Raw genomic sequence first — 23,457 nt, 5'->3', positions numbered from 1 at the left:
TTTTATAAATCTCCTGTTTCACTTGTAACATGGGTTTATTCTTAGTGACTCCTTCATACATGTACATGATATTAAACTGAAAATGCATGTTTCTAGGTGTCCCAGACACTCTTTGAATCATACCTCCCTGGAGACATTGTATTGGATGCTCAGCTGTTCTTTGATAGTTTGGTTTTAATGTCACTGAAGAACAAATACTGAGTATCCAGGTGGAGGAGTAAGAAGAAATTTGAACACAACTCCACCTATTCAAAAGGAAGCAGCGCCTCTAACTTTCATCTCTAAGCCACCGTGACAGGCTTTCTTTATTCATATGTGTGAAATCAGTTCTCAAGCCTTTTCTTCTAAGCTCATTCAATAATTCACTCCAGGTGTCTTATCACATAATACCTAGGGAACACCCATGTGCAGTTTTTCACCAAATTGTTTATGCAAATGGAAACCACATACCTCATAAAAATACCCTCCTTGAATGATTGTGACTAAGACATCGATTACACAGAGACAAAACAGAATTCAAAATGACAGTCATCCTAGCCAGACTCTGTTATGGGTAATTGTTGCCAGATATCATTAAACCCAAGTCAAGGTAATACAAGCCAGAAAATGTACAGTAGAGGAAAATAGTGTTAGAGGTAAACCCAGCACCTGGACACCTGGCCCATCCTGCATTCAGTGACTAGCCCATCTGAATTCCTACAGCATAAAAGTGCAGAATAAACTAAGTCCCAAATCTTTAACATTGGCTCTTGTTGCATTTTTATACTGTGCTACAAATATCTGTTATGTTGTTGTCATGTGGGCATTGTGAATTACATTTTATTACCTTCATTAAGCCCTTTGATTTTACCTGTGCCCTTTATAATTGAATTGTCCCCAAGTATTTAAAATAATAACAGCTTTTTTAAAAGCGGGGTGTGGGAAGGGGTGAAGAGATACTATGTTCTATTGAACAAATAAACGTAAAGCGTGATTGCTTGGTGAACAAGATTCTTGATCCCACCAGACAGTGAACAGGGTGCAGTAGATAAAGAAGAGACATTTTCTGATGTCTATTTCTTTTCCCCTCCAAAACTCTAACTTTCCACTGATTCAAATGGGTCTGGTGTGTTTATACTAGCAAGTTTATACACAAACTCGGACATGAACAACTTTGTATTTTAATTTCATTGATGGGGTAACATGACATCAGTCATTCTCACTGCTTTGATATCATAAGGACATAGATCACTGGGCTTTAGTTACTTGTGCTATCTTAGCCAAAAATCTTTCCCAGGACTAAAGCTATTCTTGGTGGCATGAAGTGGAAAAGATTTCGATCTGTCTCATTTATCTCTTCACCTTTGGTCATCAAGACTCTCTACTTTAGGAAAAATTTTAAATGATACATGGATCAGTGGGTACATTGATTTTTAAAAGCTGTCTAGTAACAACCACATACATTTTGAACATTTCTTTTTAATAGATCCTATTACATTTGATGACCAGAGGGAGTCAGTTAAACTATTTTTAATGCCTCTACCCCTAATACAGCCCCTGGGAACCAGTGGTGACCAGTTCTGTCTAATTTTTGAGAGGGAGTATCCAAGCACAATTCAGTGCCCAGTATGACCAAACCCACTATGGTTTGAAGTTGCAACATTGTACGCATTCAGAAAGAAACCTGATGGAAACTGGACCATGGTTGGTTATTCCCAAACTCCATTGAGCTGAGGCACACACAGAAGGAAGGGGCATGTGCTAAAAGCATAGATTATATCCTGGCATAGTGAACACATTGCAGTTGTACATTATCTCCGTCAGGCTGCTGAGGTACTATGTAGTATCCTGCAGCACTAATTTTCGAACTGACTTCAAAGAATGAATGTCCTTTGAAACTACCTTGTTTACTCTTAGGGAGAAATGTACTAACATAAAAAGATCGAGGCCTCTGAGCCAAGATTCTCTCAGGGCCTAAACTTTTACAGTGTCACTGGGAGACTTGTGGGGTGCCAGTGAATGAATTATTTCCTGTGTGTTTTTAGTCCTGTTTGAAACAGCATAGCCTCTTGGACCTGTCATAATTTTTTATAGTTGCCCAGAAATATGAATTTGCCTTTAACTTTATTTGACTACAGAGATATAAGAGATAGCAACCATTTGTGTCTCTCAAAAGATTGATTATAATTAGGCCCTACAGGGTTATTTGCCAAGTCTCAGAGAGGGAGTTCAGCAGGCATTTCTCCTTCACTGAATGTTCTGGGAATTGGAATGTTTAAAGGTGTTCATGAAATTTAAAAGTCAACTACGTAGAGTGAAAAGAGTAGACAAAAGACTATTTATGGACCTCTGCTTCTGCCAAAGAGGACTAATAAGAATTAGATTCACCCTTTCACCTGAAACCATAATAATCATAATAAAAGACAACTTATGTGGAAGAATAGTTTCCAAGATACTGGACATCAAGAAATGAAGGACAGTGATCTCCAAGAAACAGGAAACAAATGAAATAAATCCTTTGATTGCTCCAGCTTACTCCCTTGAGAGGGTTTCCAGGCAACATAATGAAGGGGAACCCAGGCAGACCTGATGGATTCCTTGAGTTGAAGAGTTGGATAAGGATCCAGGGAGAGCCATGGTGGCTAAAGTTAACAAGATAAAGCACCAGAGAGGAGAGAGCTGTAGAGATATAGAACTCCACAGATCTAAAGAGTAGTCATTCATCAGAGTACTGATTGACCCATACAGATAGGAAACTACCTGAGATCAGGAAAGAACCATTCAAAAGGATTAGGGGGAATGGTCCTAATGTTCACACCTCATATAAGGCAAGAAAAGTGCCTATTCCCACTAGTCAGACTTGAATACCTCATAATTTAAAGGGAATTGGGTAGAATTCACCTAATTGTCTTATTTTATTCATGGGGGAGTAAATAGCTGTAGGCTAAATGCTGCTTTGGTCTCACCTAATAAACCTTGAAAACAAGACATAAAAGGATCCCCAAGTGTTTCCAAATAACTACACCCCAGAGTAAAGCTCATAGGTATATATAGAAATACAAAAATATCCAGTACCCAACAAGGTAAAATTCACAATATCCAATATCCAATCAAAAATTACTGGATGTGCAAAGAAGCAAGAAAATACTATGCATAATGAGAGCGAGAGAGAGAGAACTGAAACAGAAGTTAGAATGTCAGACAAGAACATTAAAGTAGTTCTTATAACTATAGCCCATGTTTGGAAGTTGTTTAGAGACATGGAAGATATAAAGAAGGGAAAATCAAACTTCTAGAGATGAACACTATAATGTCTGATGTGGAAAACACACTGAGTGGTATTAGCTAAATAATATTGGATGAGATTAATAATAAGTACAGTGGATGAGATTAGACATTGTAGAAGAAAAGAGTAGCGAAAAACTATCCAAAATGAAACAGAAAAAAAATTATAAAGAGCATCAGTGAATTGTAGGACATCTTCAACAGCCTAATGTATGTGTAACTGGAGTCCCTAACATAAAGAAGAGAGAGAGGAGGAAAGAAAAATATTTGATGATTTACTTGGGCAAAGTAAATTTTGCCCAATGATGAAAAGTGTAAATGCACAGACTCAAGAAGCTCAGTAAAGCCCAAGCACAAGAAATTTGAAGAAAATTACACCAAAACATGTCATAATCCTATTATTCAAACCAGTAATGAAGAGAAAATTTAAAAATATCAAGAGGAATAAAAAACTCATGCACAATTGAACAAAGATAATGATAATTGTAGATTTCTTATCAGAAACAATGCAAGTAAGAAGACAGTGGAACAACATCTTTAACATGCTGAATGAAAAAAGAATTCGATTAAGAACTCCATACCCAGCAAAAATATCTTCAGATATAAAAGCTGAAAGAATTCATCACTGGTAGACCCCACACTACAAGAAATGTTAATGAAAGACAGTAGGATAACTATGCCAGTTGGAAATATGGACCTGCACAGAAGAATGAGGCACATGAAAAATGGTAACTAGATGGATAAATATATAAGATTTTTTCTTATCATTTAAATCTCTTAAAGATCATTGACTATTTGAACAAAATAATAATAATACATCATCTGATTTATAAGATATACAACTGAGGGGCACTGTGTGGTGCAGTCGGTTAGGTGGCTGACTCTTGGTTTCAGCTCAGGTGGTAATCTCAGGGTCATGAGATCAAGTCCCGTGTTGGGCTCCATGCTCAGCATGGAGTCTGCTTGAGATTCTTTCTCTCTCTCCCTCTGCCCCTCCTGTGTATTCCCTCTCTCTTAAATAAATAAATAAATAAATCTTAAAAAATAACATATACGACTGAAATAGCATAAAACAATAGCATAAACAGACAACAATAGCATAAAAAGCTGGGAAGGGAGAAATGGAAGTATACTATTATAAAGTTCTATTATACATGAAGTGATATAATATTATTTGAAGGTATTGTGATAAATTAAGAGCATATACTATAAACTCTAAAGCAATTAAATTAAAACAAAACAAAGACATGTAGCTAATAAGCCAACAAAAGAGATAAAATGGAATTGTAAAAATACTTAATCCGCAAGAAGGTAAAAAAAAGATAAGAAAGGAACAAAGAACATATGAGACAAATAGGAAACAAATAGCAAGATCATAGACAAAACTAAGCATATCAGTTATGACATTAAATGTCCTAAAGACCCCAATAAAAAGGCAGAGATTTTCAAATTGTAAAACACAATTATAGTCTGCCTTTATAAAAAAAGACACAAATAGCCCAAAAGTAAAAGGATGGAAATTGGTATACCAAGCTAACACTAATAAAAAGAAAGCTTGAATGGCTGCATTAATATCTGACAAAGTAGATTTCATTGCAAACACTGTCACAGAGTTAAAGAAGTTCATTTCATGGTAAAGTTGTCCGTTTATCAAGACGATATACTAATCCTTTTTACTTATGCACTGAAGTGTATAAAGCATGAGTGGGGGGAAGGGCAGAGGGAGAAGCAGACTCCCCACTGAGCAGGGAGCTGAGGGCTTGATCCCAGGACCCTGGGATCATGACCTGAGCTGAAAGTAGATGCTTAACCAACTGAGTCATCCAGGTGCCCCTGCAAAAAAAATTTTTAATCCATAATTTTATTTAGAGACATTAACATTCCTCTCTCAGTTGTTGATAGAATAAATAGATGTAAAATCAGCAAGGAAAGGAAGATTTGAACAACACTACCAACCAACTTTACCTAAGTGGCATCCCTAGAATATCCAACAATAGAGAATACACATTCTTTTCAAGTGCACACAGAACATTTATCAATATAGACCAGACTGTGAGATAAAAAACAAGTCCCAATAAATTGAAAAGGATCCAAGTCATACAAAGTAAATTTACAGGTCATAGTGGAGTTAAATTGGCATAAGGATATTCACATTATTTTATTATCCTTTTAATTTTTGTAGAATATGTAATGACCTAATCTATTATTTTTTTATATTGGTAATTTGTCTTTTTTCTCTTTTTTTCCCAGACTAGTCTGGCTAGAGGATAATAAGTGTTATTAATTATTATTGTTAATATTCCCCATTGTTTTTCTGTTTTTATATCGTTGATTTCTTATCTCTTTATTTTTTTTTTCTTCTCCTTGCTTTGGGTTGAGTTTGCCTTATTTTCTAGCTTTTTTTTTTAAGGTGGAAGCTAATGTGATTAATTTGAGATTTTTTTTCTAATGTAGGCATTAAGTGCTGTAAATTTCTCTCTAAGCACCACTTTAGTAGTATGCCATAAATTTTAACGTGTTGCACTTGTATTCACATTTAGTTCAAAATACTTTCTAATTTCCATTTTGATTTTTATATTGATCTAAGAATTATTTAGAGGCGTAGTGTTTAGTTTCTAAATATTGGGGGATTTTCCAGAGATAGTGGAAATGTATGTCCTCTCCAAACTGATCTATGGATCCATGCAATGGCAATTAAAATCCTAGCAGGTTTTTTTTTTTTTGTAGAAATTGACAAACCAATTCTAAAATTTATATGGAAATGCAAAGCACCCAAAATAGACAAAGCAACTTGGAAAAAGAAGGGAAAAGTTGGAAGACTAAAAAGTAGGCCTTATTTGAGACTATAAAGCTGTAGTAATCAAGGCAGCATGGTATTAGCATCAAGATAGACAAATGGGTCAATAGAATAGAATAGAGAGTCCAGAAATAGATCCATATGTACACAGACAACTTATTATTGACAAGGGGCATTCCATGGAGAAAGGTAGTCATTAACAAATGGTGATGGAACAATTTGCTATTGATATGCAAAATAATTACCTCCTATATTTTACATCATATGCAAACATTAAAATAGATCATAAACCTAAATTGAAAGTATAAAACTATAAAACTCATGGTTAAGAGAACAGGAGGAACTCTTAGAAATCTCACATTAGGCAAAGGTTTTCTAGGTATGACACCAAAAGTACAAACCATAAAAGAACACATTGATAAATTATACTTTATCAAAATTAACAACACCTGCTCTTCAGAAGCTTCTATTGGGAGAATGAAAAGACAACCCATAGACCTGGGGAGAATATTTGCAAAGCCTATATGTTTTAAGGGAGTTGTATCCAGAATATATAAAGAAACTTCAATGTTCAATAATAAGAAAATAAACAACTTAATTAAAGACATGCCAAAGATTTAAACATTTCACAAGAAGAGATGTACAGCTAGCAAATAAGTACATTAGGGAGATCATAGGCATCAGTAGGGAATACAAATTAAAAGCCAAATTAAAGACCATATTGAGAGAAAACAAAACGAAACTTACATACAGGGAGATGATTTTACACTTGTATATTGTATTCACCTAATAATTTCTTAGCTCTCTACTTCCCTTTGCTTGTCAGGACACAACTTTGTCAGCTCATTTCCTTATAGACACTCTTTCTGCATGTTTCTTAAGTTGCTCATGGTCTTGTCTTTAGGCTTTCACTCAATACAGGAAACATAAAAGGTAATAGAGCCAATATTCTTGTTAGTTCACGTAGAATAACTACTTGAGATTAAAGGTTTGTTGTGTACATTCATGCAGTTTACCTGTGATGTGATTCTTCACAAGACTGGTATCTCATGACCTTGACTTGCTACCGGGCTCACAAGAGTCAGCTGAAGAAATGAATATGTTTTTCCTGTTTTCTAGCTAGCTGATCCTACCAAAGTAGTTTGAAAGTGGGTAAATAAATGGAATGGATGACTTTGACTTTGTTAGATGCCTTTTGTTCTATTATAATAGATGCACCAAGTTATGAATAACAGCAGCGGAAGGATATAGTCTGAACCTTTACACTTGAGTTGTACTTGATGTTCTTATTTTTCAGCTGACATTGAAAATATTTTGTTAGTTGCCTAAAGGGTGGGGTGTCATGACTTGCTTTGCAGTGGAGTTGGTAGTGAGAGATAGATAGGGCCCGCACAGGCCTGGAGGTGTGCCCTTCTCTGCAAATCCAGGGAGGAAACAGCCCAACAGCAGGGTGCCTGGAGAACTGAGACACATGTCTATCTTCACAGCAGAGATAGTTTCTGACTTAGGTTCATGCTCAGAGATTTGAGAAGCAACAAACACCCTGGCACATAGATCATTATTCAGGAGGCATGCATTTGCTGAGACCATCATCAGTTTTCAAGTCTGTATAAATACCTGTACCCCAGTATTCTCTTCTCAGGGAATCATGCTCACCTCATTCTTTCTTCCAAATATTTTTTTCCCACACTACTCAGGACAGTGGTTGTTAGGCTGTCTTTATACACCAGAATAAAGAACTCCCCTATTTCAGACCCATCGAAACCATAGCTTGTAGGTCAATGCCTCCTTTTATTACCTCATTGTTCCAATCTATGCTGTTTCTTCCCACGGGGCTTCTTAATATCACTAGCAGCTAATGCAGAGCTATAGAAACAATTGAACACTTTTACCCATCTTCAGTATACTCAAATTTGAATCAATCCCATATATCCTACCTAGCCATGGGGGACTTTATAGGCATTTATATTCATTTAATATTTTCCTCAAGTTTTGACAGATTGATTTGTTTCTAAACAGCTGTCAATATGATTTTACTCAGAATTCTAATGGGTTGACAAGTCTTAGAGGGCAGTGTCTTAATGGCCATCTTAGTTCAAACTTCTATAACTTCTTTCCCAATTTATGTTGCATAAGGCACACATTAGATAATTTTTTATAGGAGAGGTTATGGAATCTTGAAAATTCTTGACATAGGATTTGTGAAGTGAAATCCACTTTCTGGACTTTCATTCATTTTGTTCTGTATGTAAGAACTATCTTATCTGGAAAAAAACAAGCAATTCCTTCATTTGGGAGCCTACACTATATGTGATGATGTAAAGGAGACCTGCTGATTAGCGAGAATTAGCAAGAAGGGCTCCACACAATGGCAGAGGAGTTTCATATTGACAGTAAATGAAGAGTTAGTTATGCTGCAAAAGATTTGTTGACACTAACACCAATACTCATAACCAATGTATGGTTTTGACTGCTAATTTACTGATGTACAATATGTACACTGAAATACTCCTGTCAACTGGCCAGTCAGTGGTTTCTTTCTCCTGAAGGAAAACCTACCTGAGAACTCAAATCATATCAGAAAATTGCTTGACAAGCTGTAAGGAGAGTTAGTTGATGAAGTGTGACTTCAAGGTAGAATATCTTCATCCATCTGTCTCCACCATTGGGATAGACTTGCCAAGAAGAATAGATGGGGGCCATCTTGCATGCCCTGTATTCTGACAGTGCAAGAGGCATTCCTCCTTGGCACCTCTCTTTCTAGTTTCCTTTTCGACCATACATTCAGCCATCAGATAGGTTCATATTTGGAGTAGATGTTCATTCTTGTTCACTTTTAGTTGTTCTTGATGACATTTCTGGACCTTAATCTTGAGGAAACTTCTTTGTTTTTAAGGCATTGTTTTTGATTCCCCACCATCGGCTACCAGATTTTCATAAGCTTTATACATCTCCAGAGGTACGCTCAGATCATGAAGTGTGATAAGTAAAAAGGGCCAAGGATGGTGAACAGTTCTGATAACACTAGCTGTTACCCTGTCCTTTCCTCTCACATCCAAGGCAGTGCTACTATAACAATAACCTTGAGTCCTTCCTAATTTACTTTAAGAACAAAACCTGTAAAACTTCAGTATTTAACTGTTTTTAGCAATGAATGATTTGCAGTACACCTCACTATTGATCAAGCCACTGAAGTCAACCTCTGCTGTCTTGAGGTAGTTTCTACAAATAGTTAATCCCACCTTTTGGGTTTTTTACTTGTTTCCTTCTCAGAGGAGAATATTTTTTTCTTAGTTCTGGGAAGATATTTCACTGTAGCCCTTTATGCATTGACAAAAAGAAGGCCTATTTCTTTAATGAAGAATTTTCCCTCAACATGAGAATCTAGGATCCTTATGAGTTATTTTCCATGAGTGTACAGGGACCAAATATCTGGAGTCCCCTGAGTTCCAGTTAAGATAAGTCATCATAACAACACATGTTCTGATTAATATCCCATTTCTCTTAGCCATTGGTCCATGAAAACTCCTGTGACCCATTTGCTTAACAAGTTTATGTGTATGTATTAACATATGGAGCGTCAACAATAAGGAAATGGTATAGTTTAGCAAGAAAAGCCATGAAATATTTGTTTTTCAAAACATTTTATATCCTTATTTTCTCAAGTAGTGAGATAACCCAAGGGTCTAAACCCTGTACTCCAATGTCCCTGTCAAAGGAAAACTACAAAAGTTTGATAAATGGAGGAGAGAATTGCAAAATTATTTTTTAGATGCCTGTTATTCTCATGTATCTGGATAAAACCTCACTAATTAGATTTAAAGGGTTTTGTTGCAAAACATTTTGATTGATATACTTAAGTGTTATTTTCTAGTTATCTTCAGAAGCTGTGCTGTAGGTTGACCCAACAAGAGTTATTGTGAGTTCAGCCATGCTGAAACCCAACATAATTGTTTTTTGGATGGATTTGGGGGAAGACTATTAACCATTACATGATATGTGGGTAGGAAGTGGTCAAATGGGGTGAACTAAAAATGTTCCTGCTCCTTTTACTACCGACTTATACTCTTGAGAGCATGGAAGTACAAAGCCTATTACTTACACACGGTTCTAGCTTCAATGAGTCACAGTGAATCAGAACAGTTAGCTCTTTTGGTTACAAACATCCATTTCAAACCAATGTATTTTTATATACTTTTAGGTTTAGTGAATATCTTTGTGCTTCTCTCAATATCTTTGTGCTACTATCATCCTCCTGTATATTTTTGTACTTTTGAAATTCCCATTTGTAGTATCAAAACAGCAACTAAAATATATATATATCCACATACACATACACACATATGCATACATATATACACACATATATATGAAATATATATATAAACAGATATGGGATATATTATATATAATTGTGTAAATATATGTATAGCATATACATATATATGTATATTGCATAGGTAGATGATATAATCTATATAATACAATGTAAGATTGGTGTGTTTAAAATAATTAAATTGTGTTATACCAAAGAAAACTTCTAAAGTCATTCATGCTTTTTACATAGCCATTTAGATTCCAGTCTCTTACCAAATAACTACATAGTAGAAATGTCAAATAAAAGTATATTAGGTACACTTTGGTAATGACAAAATTAATCTTTTTAAACAACTTTTCCCTTGGAATTATTGGTATATAAGCTTTCATTGTTTCACTTTATCTTCTAGACATTTCGTTACACTCTTAACGTACCATTGTATTTTTAAAGGAACCCAGTCTGACAGAAAGGATTATAATTTTGGAACTGTGGAAAATGTGATTTTTTTCCCTCAACACTGATGTTCAGGATTAAAAATAACTTCTTAGTAGTCATGAAATAAATATTTATCTGTTTTCCGCCTAAAATGTTAGTATTGTCAGATTCAACACAGGGGATGGGAGGAACACAAGTAGCAATGCATTCATCAAAAGAAACTCTATTAACATTACAAAAAATCTTTAAAATAACAGCTGCCTTTGCAATAAATATGTGCCAATTCCAGGAGCTAGCCCTGTCTACATTGTTAATGCCCTTTCTTTTCTAGACACCCACACACTAGGAGAACCGTTAAAAATGCAGCATCAAGCAAGTATCGAAGCTTCCTCTTTGTGTTTATTCTTAGCATTCTCCACAGAAGGGCACCACGATCTTCAAGTGATGACATATGTATTTCATAAGTGTTAGCCCTCTACAATACATGCTATTTTTATCTTCTACTCTGGAGCCACAGTGAAAACTTGAGAAAAAATATTTGTTTTTTCTTTCACTTACTTTGAATCTTATATTGCTTTTCCTGAACCAATAAAATTGAGAAAAGCGTGAAGAGCAGTCATAATGTTTCAGGTCTAAAATTCCAGCCTCACTTAACTTTTCTGAAGGACTTTCTTGGTCTCTATGGAGGACTTTCTTGGTCTCTGTGGTCTCTGGCTTCTTGTTGCCTTCAAAAACAGCAGGTTCAAAGACTGATCAGAAACAAAACTTAAGTATGCAGACAACTCGAGGTCGTCTCACCTGCCCCAAGGAGTGGTAGGGGCTGTTGATGCCTGATGTTTACTTACCTCTCAAGAGTGGGCCAGGCCCTGGAGCACTCGCAGACTTGAATGTTTTCATTGTTTCTTTAAGCGTTAAAGTACTAATTTCTTTTTTTTTTTTTTTAAGATTTTATTTATTTATTTGACAGAGAGACACAGCGAGAGAGGGAACACAAGCAGGGGGAGTGGGAGAGGGAGAAGCAGGCTTCCCGCGGAGCGGGGAGCCCAATGTGGGGCTTGAACCCAGGACCCTGGGATCATGACCTGAGCCGAAGGCAGACGCTTAACGACTGAGCCACCCAGGCGCCCAGTACTAATTTCTTAATAAGAGAGTAACAACAGTAAAACACCTTGGGCAGTGTGGGGCAGAAGAGAGCGAGTTATTCACAGATTTTCAGTTTGGAAAGACCATGCTGTGTAAAGGGAAAGAGCAGGCAGAAAAGTTAGAGAATAAAACTTTAATACCATCATTATTCTCAGTGATAGCACAGATGCCATGGATCAAAAGAAAAGAAAACATTGGGCAAGGGTTGGAGCTAAAAACTGCCATCTTTTGTTCTGTTTTTATTCTGTGTATTTGGATCAAATGGGTACATTTTAAGAGCTCAGCATGTTGGCATAGGCAAGGTTTCAGGAAGTTATGTTCCCATAAATTTACTTACTCACTTATTCTGTCTGTTTGTCCATCTGTTCATTCATCCATCCATCCATCCACCCATCTATCTTAGCAGGGCTGTAGCATTAATATTCCATGAGGTGAAATTCACTTAGAATAATCATACTGTAATCATATCCGTTATCATTTGGGGCAAGGAGAAAGCAGGCAATATATGCTTTTGGATATTTAGTGATAACCATTTAAAATAGCACTTACGACCTAAAACAGTGAAATCTGTGCCTGGATAAATTCTATCAGCTATATCTAAAATAATGTTTGTTTGTTTCTAGCATTTCCTCATTATTAAAAAACAAAACCAAACCAGAACCCACTTATAAGCCCCACAGAAATTCTACTAGACATCTAAAATTGGGTTTGGTCTTGCCACATTTATTCTTCCTTTCCATTGCTTACTGTATTTTGTTGTTTTCATAGAAAGTTGACTCAATACGGAGGCAGCTATGGTAGAGTTTCTGGAACCTGAAAATCTGATTTGAATCCCAGCTCTGTTCTCAGCCAAGTCAGCTTATTTCTTTGAGCTTGGATGATAGTTGAATCAGGCTGTAAAAAATCAAAACCAAGAAAAATGAAAAAGAAAAGTGTTTACAGTTGTTTTTCAAGCCTGGTGCCAGATTCCTATGAGGCCTGCCTCGTAGATGATCTAGGAATAAACATTATGACAGATAAACACATTTTTAGAGTCAAATCACATTAAATCGAAATTTAAGCCTCTTCTTAAAACAATCATCTTTAAAAAAAATGGTTTCATACAGCATCTCCACTTACCTGTAGGAGGAATAGCGTGGGAAGTGTGAGATAAACAAGGCCACACTGTTGTCAGTTTCCACCTCCTTTTTCTCCAAATGAAGTTGCTGAAACATTTTTTGTTGTTCATTTCCGTAGAGTAAATATGTTTCTGTGAATTCATACAGCATGTGCCTCACGATTCAGAGCCTCTGTGGCTGCCCCTTTGTGAGACGTAAGAAGTCTTTGGTCAAAGGGTGGGTGGGTGGATGGCACTCGCCTAGATATTTTCTCGAATTATCTCAAGTTAGGTGAAGATATTTTCCATTTCTGCTTATCAATCATAAAAAGGTGGGTGAGTTTAACTGCTTTTTGTGGCCTCCAAAAAGCCAACATAGATTTACAATCAATGGAATTCAAAGACCCTAGAACAAAAAATCATCCTTCATCTCAGTTAAATACCGAGTGGCCACTTACTTGTCTTCAGGAACTTATTATTTTCGTAATACTTTGTGGTCTTACCCAATTTTAGCTTAAAATGCTTACCCGATTTTAGTTTAAATTGAAAACAAAGACACAAAGCCACACCACAACAAAGCAAATATAGGACACTCAGGGATGAGGGGAGGAAGTGTGGAGTGAGTGAGGAGCAAGCCTGACTTACAGAGCACATCAACACCACCTGCACAACATGGGCCTCTTCTCCAGGACGTTAGTGTCCACAGTGGGGCAAGTTCTTCAAAGGAAATACACGTTTTTGACATATCCTACCTTGCTCTTGAATAAAATAAAAAATAAATACATTTATGATTTTCTTTTTAATTTTTATTTCCTGCTATGAAAAGATTTTCAAAAAGGGTGGCAAGAGACTTCCTACTCATCGTTATGCTTCTGTATCTGTCCCATCTACCTGATGCTTATTTAATTCACTTCCTTTCAGTTAAAAAATAATTTGTTGAGCATGTGCAATGTGTCAGGCACTGTGTAATATACGCACAGAGTTATGAAGATAAGTGATGTTTTCCCTGCCCTCAAGGAATCTACATCTTGCAGGTAGCTGTGATATGAGGCACCTTACAGCAAGTGCCCTAAGAGGTTTATGAACGGAAACTACTTTCGACAGAGCACGTGTTTGGGAAGGCTAGGACGGCCATTCAGGTCCCAGACCCAGCTACAGAGCATCTTTTACTGTTGGTTGTACTTAATGAACACAGGCGCAGCTTAGACACATGTCTCCTTTATTTACCTCTTCCCTCCATGCCTTGACCAGAAGACTGTGGAGGGGAAGGTGGAGATCCACAGCCAAGTCACTTCTCATCTCACTCAGAAGCAATGCCTAGAAAAGGAGAAAGGTCTTCTCTTTCAAGAGCCTTTGGGGTCCATTAAGATCCTAGATGGAGTTCTTTCCATCTCTGGAGAAACCCTGCAAGCTGGACAGCTGGCCACTGTTCATGGAGGCCACATGAAAGGAGATGTGAATCCCTTCCCTTGTTGGCTAATTGAGGCTCACTGGGTATAACAGTGGTCCTTGTCAGCTCTCCCTAGCATCCTTCCAACCAATTGACCAATTATTAAAAAATCAACCTCAGACTTATATCATCATAATAAAACTGGGTTTTATATTTGAGGGTGTGGGGACATCTCCTAAGGTGGTTAGTGCTATGATGATTGAAAGGAGTTTCATTACATATGACCTCAAACGGATAATGGTGGGGCCAGAGCACTAAGGAGGAGTGCTGTCTGGCAACTCCCACCCAGACCAAATCACACAGATGATCAGAATCAGGGGGAGGTTTCTAGTCCTTGATTTCAGCTTTTGTTTCACCCCTTTCCCTCCCTGGGAAGTTCCAGAGAGGCAACTGGTCACTTCCCTCACTGCCAGTACTAGCATCAGAGTAAACTGGACAGAAGTTTTTCTCTTTTCTGTTACTTCTGCTGGATGGGTGAAGGTGCTGTCGGAGGGTAAACATGCATGGGACCAGAATGAAGAAAGGAACAACAGGAGGATTGGATCAATGGCCCCTGGAAAATTGAGAATTGAAAATAATTACAAAAGATCAGATAGGGCTCTCCTATTTCTCAACTAGTTCGCTGCCTAATTTCAACTAAGTCTCCTTTAGGACAGTATCTTAGTCTTCCAAGTCGAATATGAAATGTTCCTTATCCACTAATGACTCCTAACATTTCTGTAGGTAAATGGTGTAATCCTTAAAAACTAAGCCACTGTACTCCTCTTCCTTTGGAGCCCTGCACAGAAGGGAACCCTCTCTAACTATAAGGCATGATGACTTGCAGTCCCTGCAACATTTATGGGAAGCAATAACATGTTGGTTTTTGTTTGTCTGCTTGCTTTTTAGAAATTCTGTCCAAGCCTAGTGAGCTTGCATGGGGTAGAGTATGCCAGGTGGAAAAAAAAAATCCACTACCGTCTATTTCCATTAACTTAGTCCTGTTTCCATCTTTGTCTTTTTCCTCCACCACCTCACTCTGGGTCCAGTAGACAAGTCAGGTGATTTACCCATCTGCATAATGATTTCAGTTGGGACACATCTTGCTTTAAATCTTCTTGGGGAAGCTTCTGAGGGGGAGGTGGGTGTGCAAAAATTCTGAGAGAGGAATATTGCTTCTGGTATGGAAATGGTTGGGATTTGATGAATCTGATTTCTTCCAATCCCACTGACCCCTGAGGCATATTGGCCAGACCTGGCAGTCACTGTCATCTTGGTTGCAAAATAAGGTATTTTAGTATCCATATTGCATGAACCAAATGTTTGATAATCAAGTTGAAAGTAACTATGAAGATTTCGAATGTAACCAGTGTTTAAAATTGTCCACTGAGAGTTTTCCTTTATGAACAGAGCAAATGGTGCTACAAAGGAGATAGCAATGACTAGTATGGAAATGTTTAATTGATCCTCCTCCCTTTTTTTTGTTCCACAGATTTTCTTCTCCGCAGACCTGGAGGGTGGAGAAGGGTGGGGGGAAAGGCAGCATTGACACTTTTCTTTTTCTTTTTCTTTTTTTCAGATTCAGAAGAGTAAAACACACCTCACATACAATAAAAGAGGCTGCCAGTGTCTTGCATCATTTTAGCTGAGCTTCTTCATTCTCCTTCTCCTCCTTCCACAAAGACCCATATCTAGGGAAGGTGTCCAACTTTCAGAAACAAGCCCCCCCACACTTGGCCTTCCCTCATGCCACCTCCTTCCAAGAGACGGCTCTCTGGGAGCTGGTTTGAGGTCTAAGAACTCTGGGGAAATCCTCCCCCAGGCAAATAAAATAACTTGAGCTTTTTGCACAAACAGAAACAAAACATGAACGGTCTTCCTCAGAATTCTTTGCTAATGCCCTGGCTTTCAAGGCACCTGTCTGGCCTGATGAGGATGGACATCCTGGATATGCTGAGGGCGGCCTGAAAAAGCCACGTGCAGAGTAATTGCCATTTTACTACTGTCGATGCCGTTCCTTTAAACTGTTATTTTTGTACTGGCTACTCATGGTGGATACAGCCGTGCTGGCCCTTCATCACAGCTAAGATGATGATTCCAGTCTCTGGTTGTTCCTTTCCTGAGTCAGGAACATTCTTTTTCTCCAATTTTCTTTCAGACTTAAAAATTGTTCTTATGCTTGTCTTTCCATTTATATATGAAATTCTTTTTTTTAAAGAGATTATCCTATAGGACTCTTTATTTGTAAATGCTTAATTTATCTGTGCATTCATTAATATAAACCTGAATGTTTCCACTGATGACTATACTGTTTAGGTGGGAGACACATTGTTTTCATTGGGTAGCATCCATGACTAAGTGGTTACTGAAATTTTTACCACTGGCCAGTCCTCTTCTTTTGGATATTTATGGTTTCACTTAATCACTCTTCTTTCTATTCAGGGAAGTGCTAAGGGAATTAGTATCAGGGAGATATGTCAAATACTTCTTCTCATTTTAGTGAGTCTTTAAAAATAACACATAGGAGATAATTAATAGCACAAATCAAAAGAAAGATTCATGGATGTAGCATGGAAAGAGAATAAAGATACACTCCCTGAATCCAAGTCAAAAATGGGATGCAGTGGAGTCTAAGTAAAGGTTGATGTTATGAGTCTCAATGGTGTGATTTGGATAAAACTCATTCTTAAAAGGTGGTTATGGTTCACAAAGAAATCTTTGAGTCCTTCCCAAGGGGAAACCCCATGACTATGCTGGTGATGGAGTGGGGTTTGTAATAGGGACAGAAAGAGCTAGATGGTAGGCTTAGGTGTATTCCCCATTGCAGATTTAATTTCTACATTAAAAACACCCAAACAAACATTTAAAGAATCTTCTTATTACTAAAGCAAAATGTTGCTATTTCTTCAGACAGAAAGAAGACTGTGTATGTAGTCTACAGGGCCTCTTGCCTCACTGAAATATTCCCCAACAGAAAGATCTGAAGAACTCTTGTGTAAAATGCCCAGTTTGTACTGATATTTAAATACTGTTCTTTGGTCAGCTTTACATTTTGCCTTGTAATAACACATATTTTTCTGTTGCTCCCTCTGCTTTTCTAACAGTAACCACAGTAAATAATGTGGTCACAAATTCAAATCAGGGGCCTAGTAGGTCAAGTAAATGAGTAAAGCAAGCCATGTAGTATCATAGTTATTGTGATCAATGGCAATTGGGACCAGTGAGGCAGTAAGGAGCAGTAGGGACTGTGAGGAATTGGAGCTTTCTGTACGTTGAGGTGCGTGTTGTGGAAAGGGGACAGTTACTAGTCAGCAACAGGATTAGTGCTATGTAGGAATGGGGTTCCTAGATACCTAGGATTCTATATAAACCCTCTCCAAATTTTTAAATGTTGGTGATGAGTTCAGCAATCTCCAAAGACTGTGCTGGTCAAAAAAAAGCATGCCTATGACCTGCACTCCATCCATGGGACATCAGTTTGCAAACTATGCTCTTTGAGGTGGTATGGTTTTGTATAGGAATGAAATACAGCCAGGGCATGTCAAATTTTTCATCTTGGAACCTAAACATTTTACCTCATTTCTGTTCTGTACTTTTGTATGTAGAGCTTTGCAGCCGGTCAAAACAGAAAGCTTACAACTTCCCTTTTATACTCTTCACAAGTAAGACTAAACAATATCTGAAAAAGAAACAGGAATATAGCCATTTTTTTCTAGCAACAATAAAGATGGTAATGTTTTCCATTTGCTTTAAGTCATTAATTAGCTGAAAAAGAATGGGGAAAGAGTTTCATTCAGTATAGAACTCTGTTTGGAATTCTCAGTGTGGAGAAGCAAAACTCCATGTAACTTATCTTTGAATCCTTAAAAAGTATTTTGAAGGGACATTGAGTAAAACTGCAAAATTATCTACTTTTTAAAAATATAAACCAATGTATTATTGTGGTATACATTAATACTGGAGTTGATAAAACATTGAAATTAAGATCCCAAGTCAGTATTGACTGGAAGAACAATATTTCCAAAGCGCTGGTGCACTTTCTTGGTCTTTTTGTTCTCTTGAAACAGCTTCCAAAGGAGCAGTGATATGGGACACACATTGCATGGAGTCTGGCATCTTACTCAGTATTACACTGTCACGTCACTTAGAAAGCAAGGGCTTACACACCTGAATGAAGAATTGCCCAGTATGTGGAGAAAGCAGTAGGGACATTTCCACCATTGACAAACCACAGTTTCTACATGTCCTCGGGTGGAACACTTTCCACATGAAGCTGACCCTAAAGTTTGGGTCCCTGTGTCACCAAAGAGCTCCACCAGGTTTTGTGGATGTTTGAGGCATAATGACTGACCCATAAGGAGGTCTTTGTTCCATCTTTTATTCATGCCAACCTTTCTTAGGTTATGAACCCTAATAACTTATGGCAGCAGGCAGGAGACTCATTTCTAACCCATTAAATTTAAATGGATTTTCTTCCATTATCCATTTCATTTTTGGAGCTTTTAAAAACTATTGAAAACATCTGACAGGATCCCATTAAGGACCTGATATACTTAAACAGTAAAATAGTATCTAAACATCTGAGAGCCGAAGAAGAATCTAGTGTACCTGTTTATTTCATTTGCAGAACTAAAGCCATTGTATTATATTTTCCACCTAGAACCATGCCTTTAGTAAATTAGAAGAGTGAACAAGTCAAGAGCAACATTATGATGGGATGTGAGGCAGAATGCAGACAAACAGATGGAGACCAATCTTGTAATCCGTATTTTGGGAGTAAGAATACTGGTCTTTTTGTATCACTTCTGTCATGGATCACTTTTCTTTAGATAGATGATAGATAGATGATAGATAGAATATATATTTTCTTCTATTCTTCACCTTTGAGCAGAGACTTACATGATAAATGACTTCATAATGTCCCCTATGGACTATGGGGAGGAAACAAAAGAAAAAAAGCACTGAATCTTTTTCTCATAACGAGAGAGAGAAGATTCTGAGATTAAAGCCTGTGTATGCAGTATTATGTCCCCAATAAAGGGGATTCCAGTTGGAAACTTTGTTCTGAGATGCCCACACATCCCAATAGGAGTTGCAGTGCTGCGCTCCCCCCCCCACCCAAGAGGGCCCAGCACAGAGTCAGCATTCAGAAAGCAGGCACACAACTGTCCAGCTGCATTCCACTATCCACCCGTGAGTGCCAACAAAGCCCAACATCTCCTATATGCCAAGCATATCACAAAAGGCTTACTTTCTAAAGATATGCAGACATACCCTAGTGACATCAGTAGCTTATCATAAGGGATAGAAATTGCAGGTGGTTTGGGGGAAAATTGTCAGAGCCAAGTTTATGAAAAAAAAAAATAAAAAAATGAAAACCTCTCTATGGCTTTTGGATCTAAGAAAAATAAAATAAAAACAAAACAAAACAGGATTTATCTGAAATTGTTCTTCCAAAAGGGATGATGACACCAATCTATATGAAATACCAGTGGATTTATTTATAATCCAAGTTGAAATAGTTAAAATCCAAAGCGGACCATCTTGCAGCAAATAAGAGATCCTATGTGTGCAGCGTGGGGAATCATTGCCCAGTTTTGCTCTGCTGATATTATGGTGGGTACAGCACTGAAACATAGCAAAATTGGACATTAAAGGACGTAACGTTGCAATAATGATGTTATATTGGATCTTATGTGTGAATAAATGGAAAGTAATACTTATGATTCATCAATATTGCTCCATCATTAAAGGCCTCATTATCACTTAGAAAATGAACTTAATGAAAAAAATGTAATGAACAGCACGATGTTTCTATGAAACATCCCTCTGAGAGCCAGGGACATATTACCTGCCAAGAACAGATTTCAGTTGTTAAGATTTCCTCTCGCCAAAGACCCTGAGCATTGGAGGTGACAGTAGAATTAGAATGGTAGCGGAGCCACCTAGAACATTTGACAGAGTTCAGTTAATTTGGGTTCAGAGAGGTTAGAAAAAAATGGGAAGCAGTCCTCTGGATGTTCTCATTAGACATTTGTAAAAGACTGCATCCTTCTCCAGGAAAGTCTGCCGTCATCAAGAATTGTTTCATTGAAAGAACAACTTGCTTTTACATTAAACAAGAGTGGGTACAGTGGGGGAGACCTGGACTGAAAAATTCATGAAAGTCAATTTAAACATTATTAATTCCTCGTTATTTTAACTAATCCGCCCCCACCTCTCCCATTTTTCATTAAAATATTGCAGATGTATTTGAGATGAATTTACATTTATTCTGCTTCCTGTTCCTAAGTAGAAGCGGATCAACACTGGCCATGGCTGGCTTCCCTCAATGAACTTGGACCCAGCCTAGACTGCTATCCCCTGAGCCAGGAGGAGCAGGGGTTGGTGTGGGGGCCCTTTCATCTCCCTCGGGGCACACTTACTCAACCTCCTTTGGGAAGATCGTGCATCTCTGGGGATAAATGCTGGCTGGAGCAGGCCAGTCGGTGCCCTCATGGAGGCCCTCACCTTTGGTCAGATTCAGCCATGATCACTGAACTTCACCCACGTATTTTCATTGGAGCGGGCTTCCTAACCTGCAGGAGCATTTCTCTGTCAGGTTATGGTGCCAGATAATTCATTTAAAATAAAGCCCATTAAAACCCAAAAGCTATGGATTGGCTTTTAAATAGATTGCCCTGGAGGTGCATTATTGTAGAGTCTTTGCTTCTCTGTCATGATCTATCTTGGGGTAGGTATTTGTACAGTTGTGTCCTTGTCTTTGAGTGAGTGTATGTATGATGGTACAGAGACAGAGTCACACACTGATATGCATAAATTTATAGTAAAAACCTACGGCCGTAGGTACTGTCCAGTAGCTGATTCTAGAGATAGAACTGTAGAGTATACATTTTCCTTTTTTCTTGCTTTGATATTTTTATACGATTTTATATGCTGTAAAAAAATTTTTAAAAATATTTGCTATTTTCCTTTGTAGAGCTTGGTTGGGTTTTTATGGGCTCTGGTGCCCACTATACAGCCAGATTCCTCCCCCTTCCTAATTTAAGGGTCCTCTCCCTTTTTCATACCTTTCTTTTACCTTTCCCTTTTTTTCTTCTCTCATTTTTCTATCTTTCATAAATGCCTTCTTTCGCCTCTGTCCAGGCAAACCATTCTGCCTGTGGTATCATTTTAGCACAAGGAAACACACAATAATGGGGGAAAGAAAAGTATCTTCTTCCAGTGTAATTAACATGAGGAAATGTTGGGTGCCAAGGGTGAGGCAGGTAGTTGGGGAGTAGGGAATAGATCGGGGAAAAGAAGCAGGAGAAAGGAAATCCTCATGGGAGATCAGTTACCCAAAGCAAGGTGACTCACTTTGAGGCTAATGTAATGCCACCATGTTCCCTCAGTATAGAGCACAAACTTTGCCCTCACAGGGTTTTTCCCCTTAGGATGGCAGGTGCTCACCCTGGGTCTGTAGACCCTCTCCTGGTATGGGCACTGGCCCTATATGAATGGATAACTCAGCTCATCTCAGCCTTAGATTTTGTTGTGGTTCAGCTGGATTTGTGGGAGGTGTCTGGATTAATACAAAGAATGTTTAACAAGATTCAAAAGAGGGAGGAAAGCAGAACCAAAACCCCAAAACTCAGTCCAAATCATGCCAAATAAGTAGTTCTTTGGAGGGATAAGGAAGAGATTTCTGGATGTGTTCTGAGAGTGGTCCTCCAAAAGGGAAGATGGTAAAATAGACTTGTGCTTATTTTTACAACAGTGATAGAATGTACTTCCATGATGTAAGATAGGTCTCTAGCAGATAAAATGCAGGTTGCAATTTGCATTTGTATATCAAAGGAAAAGAGAATGGTCATCCATTCTAAAGAAGAGTGTTTTGTTCCCGATGATGCTGGTTTGCACTAAAACAAACTATTCAAATACCATAGCATCACACCTCCAAATGCAAAAATAATTCCTAAAGGTTCATGTAAAACAGAAATGCTAAACTGCTCTCAATAAACTGAAGATGTGTTTATTGTAAATCTTTATTGCACAGATGAGGCTGACAGTCTGTTGATGTATAATTTCCCCCATCATCTAGTGATGAATAAGTACCTGTATGTTCTTCTGATTACCAAATAAAAACAATGAGTTAATCTCTCGGTTGGAATTTGAAAAATCAAATGCCGTTTTTTCTTTCTTTTCATGTTTTCTGTTGTTGTCTGTGTTCTGTCCCAGATATGGGGCTGTCCAAGAGCTCACTCAACCATCTGTCCCTTTTGTATTCCTCCGAACGCCACATAATACCCAGGTACCAAGTGCCTTTGCCTGCACAATAGAAGTTACACAGTAAAGCTCGGCTCATGTCATCTTTTTTGAGGGACGAGATGGATGGGTTATCAGAAGCTCCTCGGGGCTTAAGAAGTGTCAGCATTCATGAAATGAAGCTGGCTTCCATATGTTCAGTTTTCTTCTGGGTATGATAACATGGCTTGGCAATCCTGTGATGCCAGTTTTCAAATTCCAGACTTTTCGTCTTTCTCTCTTGAAAGGCCTACCTGGCAATCTTTTCTTTCTCTCCGATGGTGAACATAAGGGGTCTCACTTGGGAATAGTCATTACCGCTGTTTGTGGGAGTACTAGTGGTTTCCATCCAGGATGGCACCCGGCCTGCCTCCTTCACACCAGCCATGAAGAGGGACTTGTCTAGTGGGGAGGTTGCACCTGACACACAGAGAGCACCCTCCTCCCTGGGCCACCTCCCCGTGCTGTTCCTGCCTTGTAACCCCACTGGGTTATTACTCTGACAAAGGGGGCGTGATGGTCCTCCAAAGTGGCTGTGTTTGCCATGCATTGAAACATATCTTTAAAATTCTTTTTCTGAAAGCAGAAACAGAACTTACTTGTTTTTAAAAATACAGAAGAGTATAATAAAATTAAATTCCCTTGTAATACCCTATTCAACAATCATTCACTGTCCCTTCTTTCCTCAC

General features: G+C 38.0%; 1 protein-coding gene across 5 annotated transcripts in view; it reads left to right on the top strand.

The window, feature by feature from the left end:
• PDE1C (phosphodiesterase 1C) overlaps positions 1 to 23,457 on the top strand; it is a 506,198-nt gene that overhangs the window by 457,871 nt on the left and 24,870 nt on the right. Inside the window, exon 18 of one of the 5 annotated variants that reach the window (XM_036098668.2) lies at positions 16,062 to 22,626. The exons of the other annotated variants lie outside the window; for them this stretch is intronic. Within the exon in view, the coding sequence (XP_035954561.2) occupies positions 16,062 to 16,075 (14 nt within the window). The 3' untranslated portion in view covers positions 16,076 to 22,626. Of the gene's footprint in view, positions 1 to 16,061; positions 22,627 to 23,457 lie in introns of those variants that run through there. 5 annotated transcript variants of the gene reach the window in all.

The sequence above is a fragment of the Halichoerus grypus genome, chromosome 12 (assembly GCF_964656455.1).
Source record: "Halichoerus grypus chromosome 12, mHalGry1.hap1.1, whole genome shotgun sequence".
Classification (NCBI taxonomy): Eukaryota; Metazoa; Chordata; class Mammalia; order Carnivora; family Phocidae; genus Halichoerus; species Halichoerus grypus.
The sequence above is the reverse complement of the archived record's forward strand: the minus strand, read 5'-3'. Positions and strand labels throughout refer to the sequence as shown.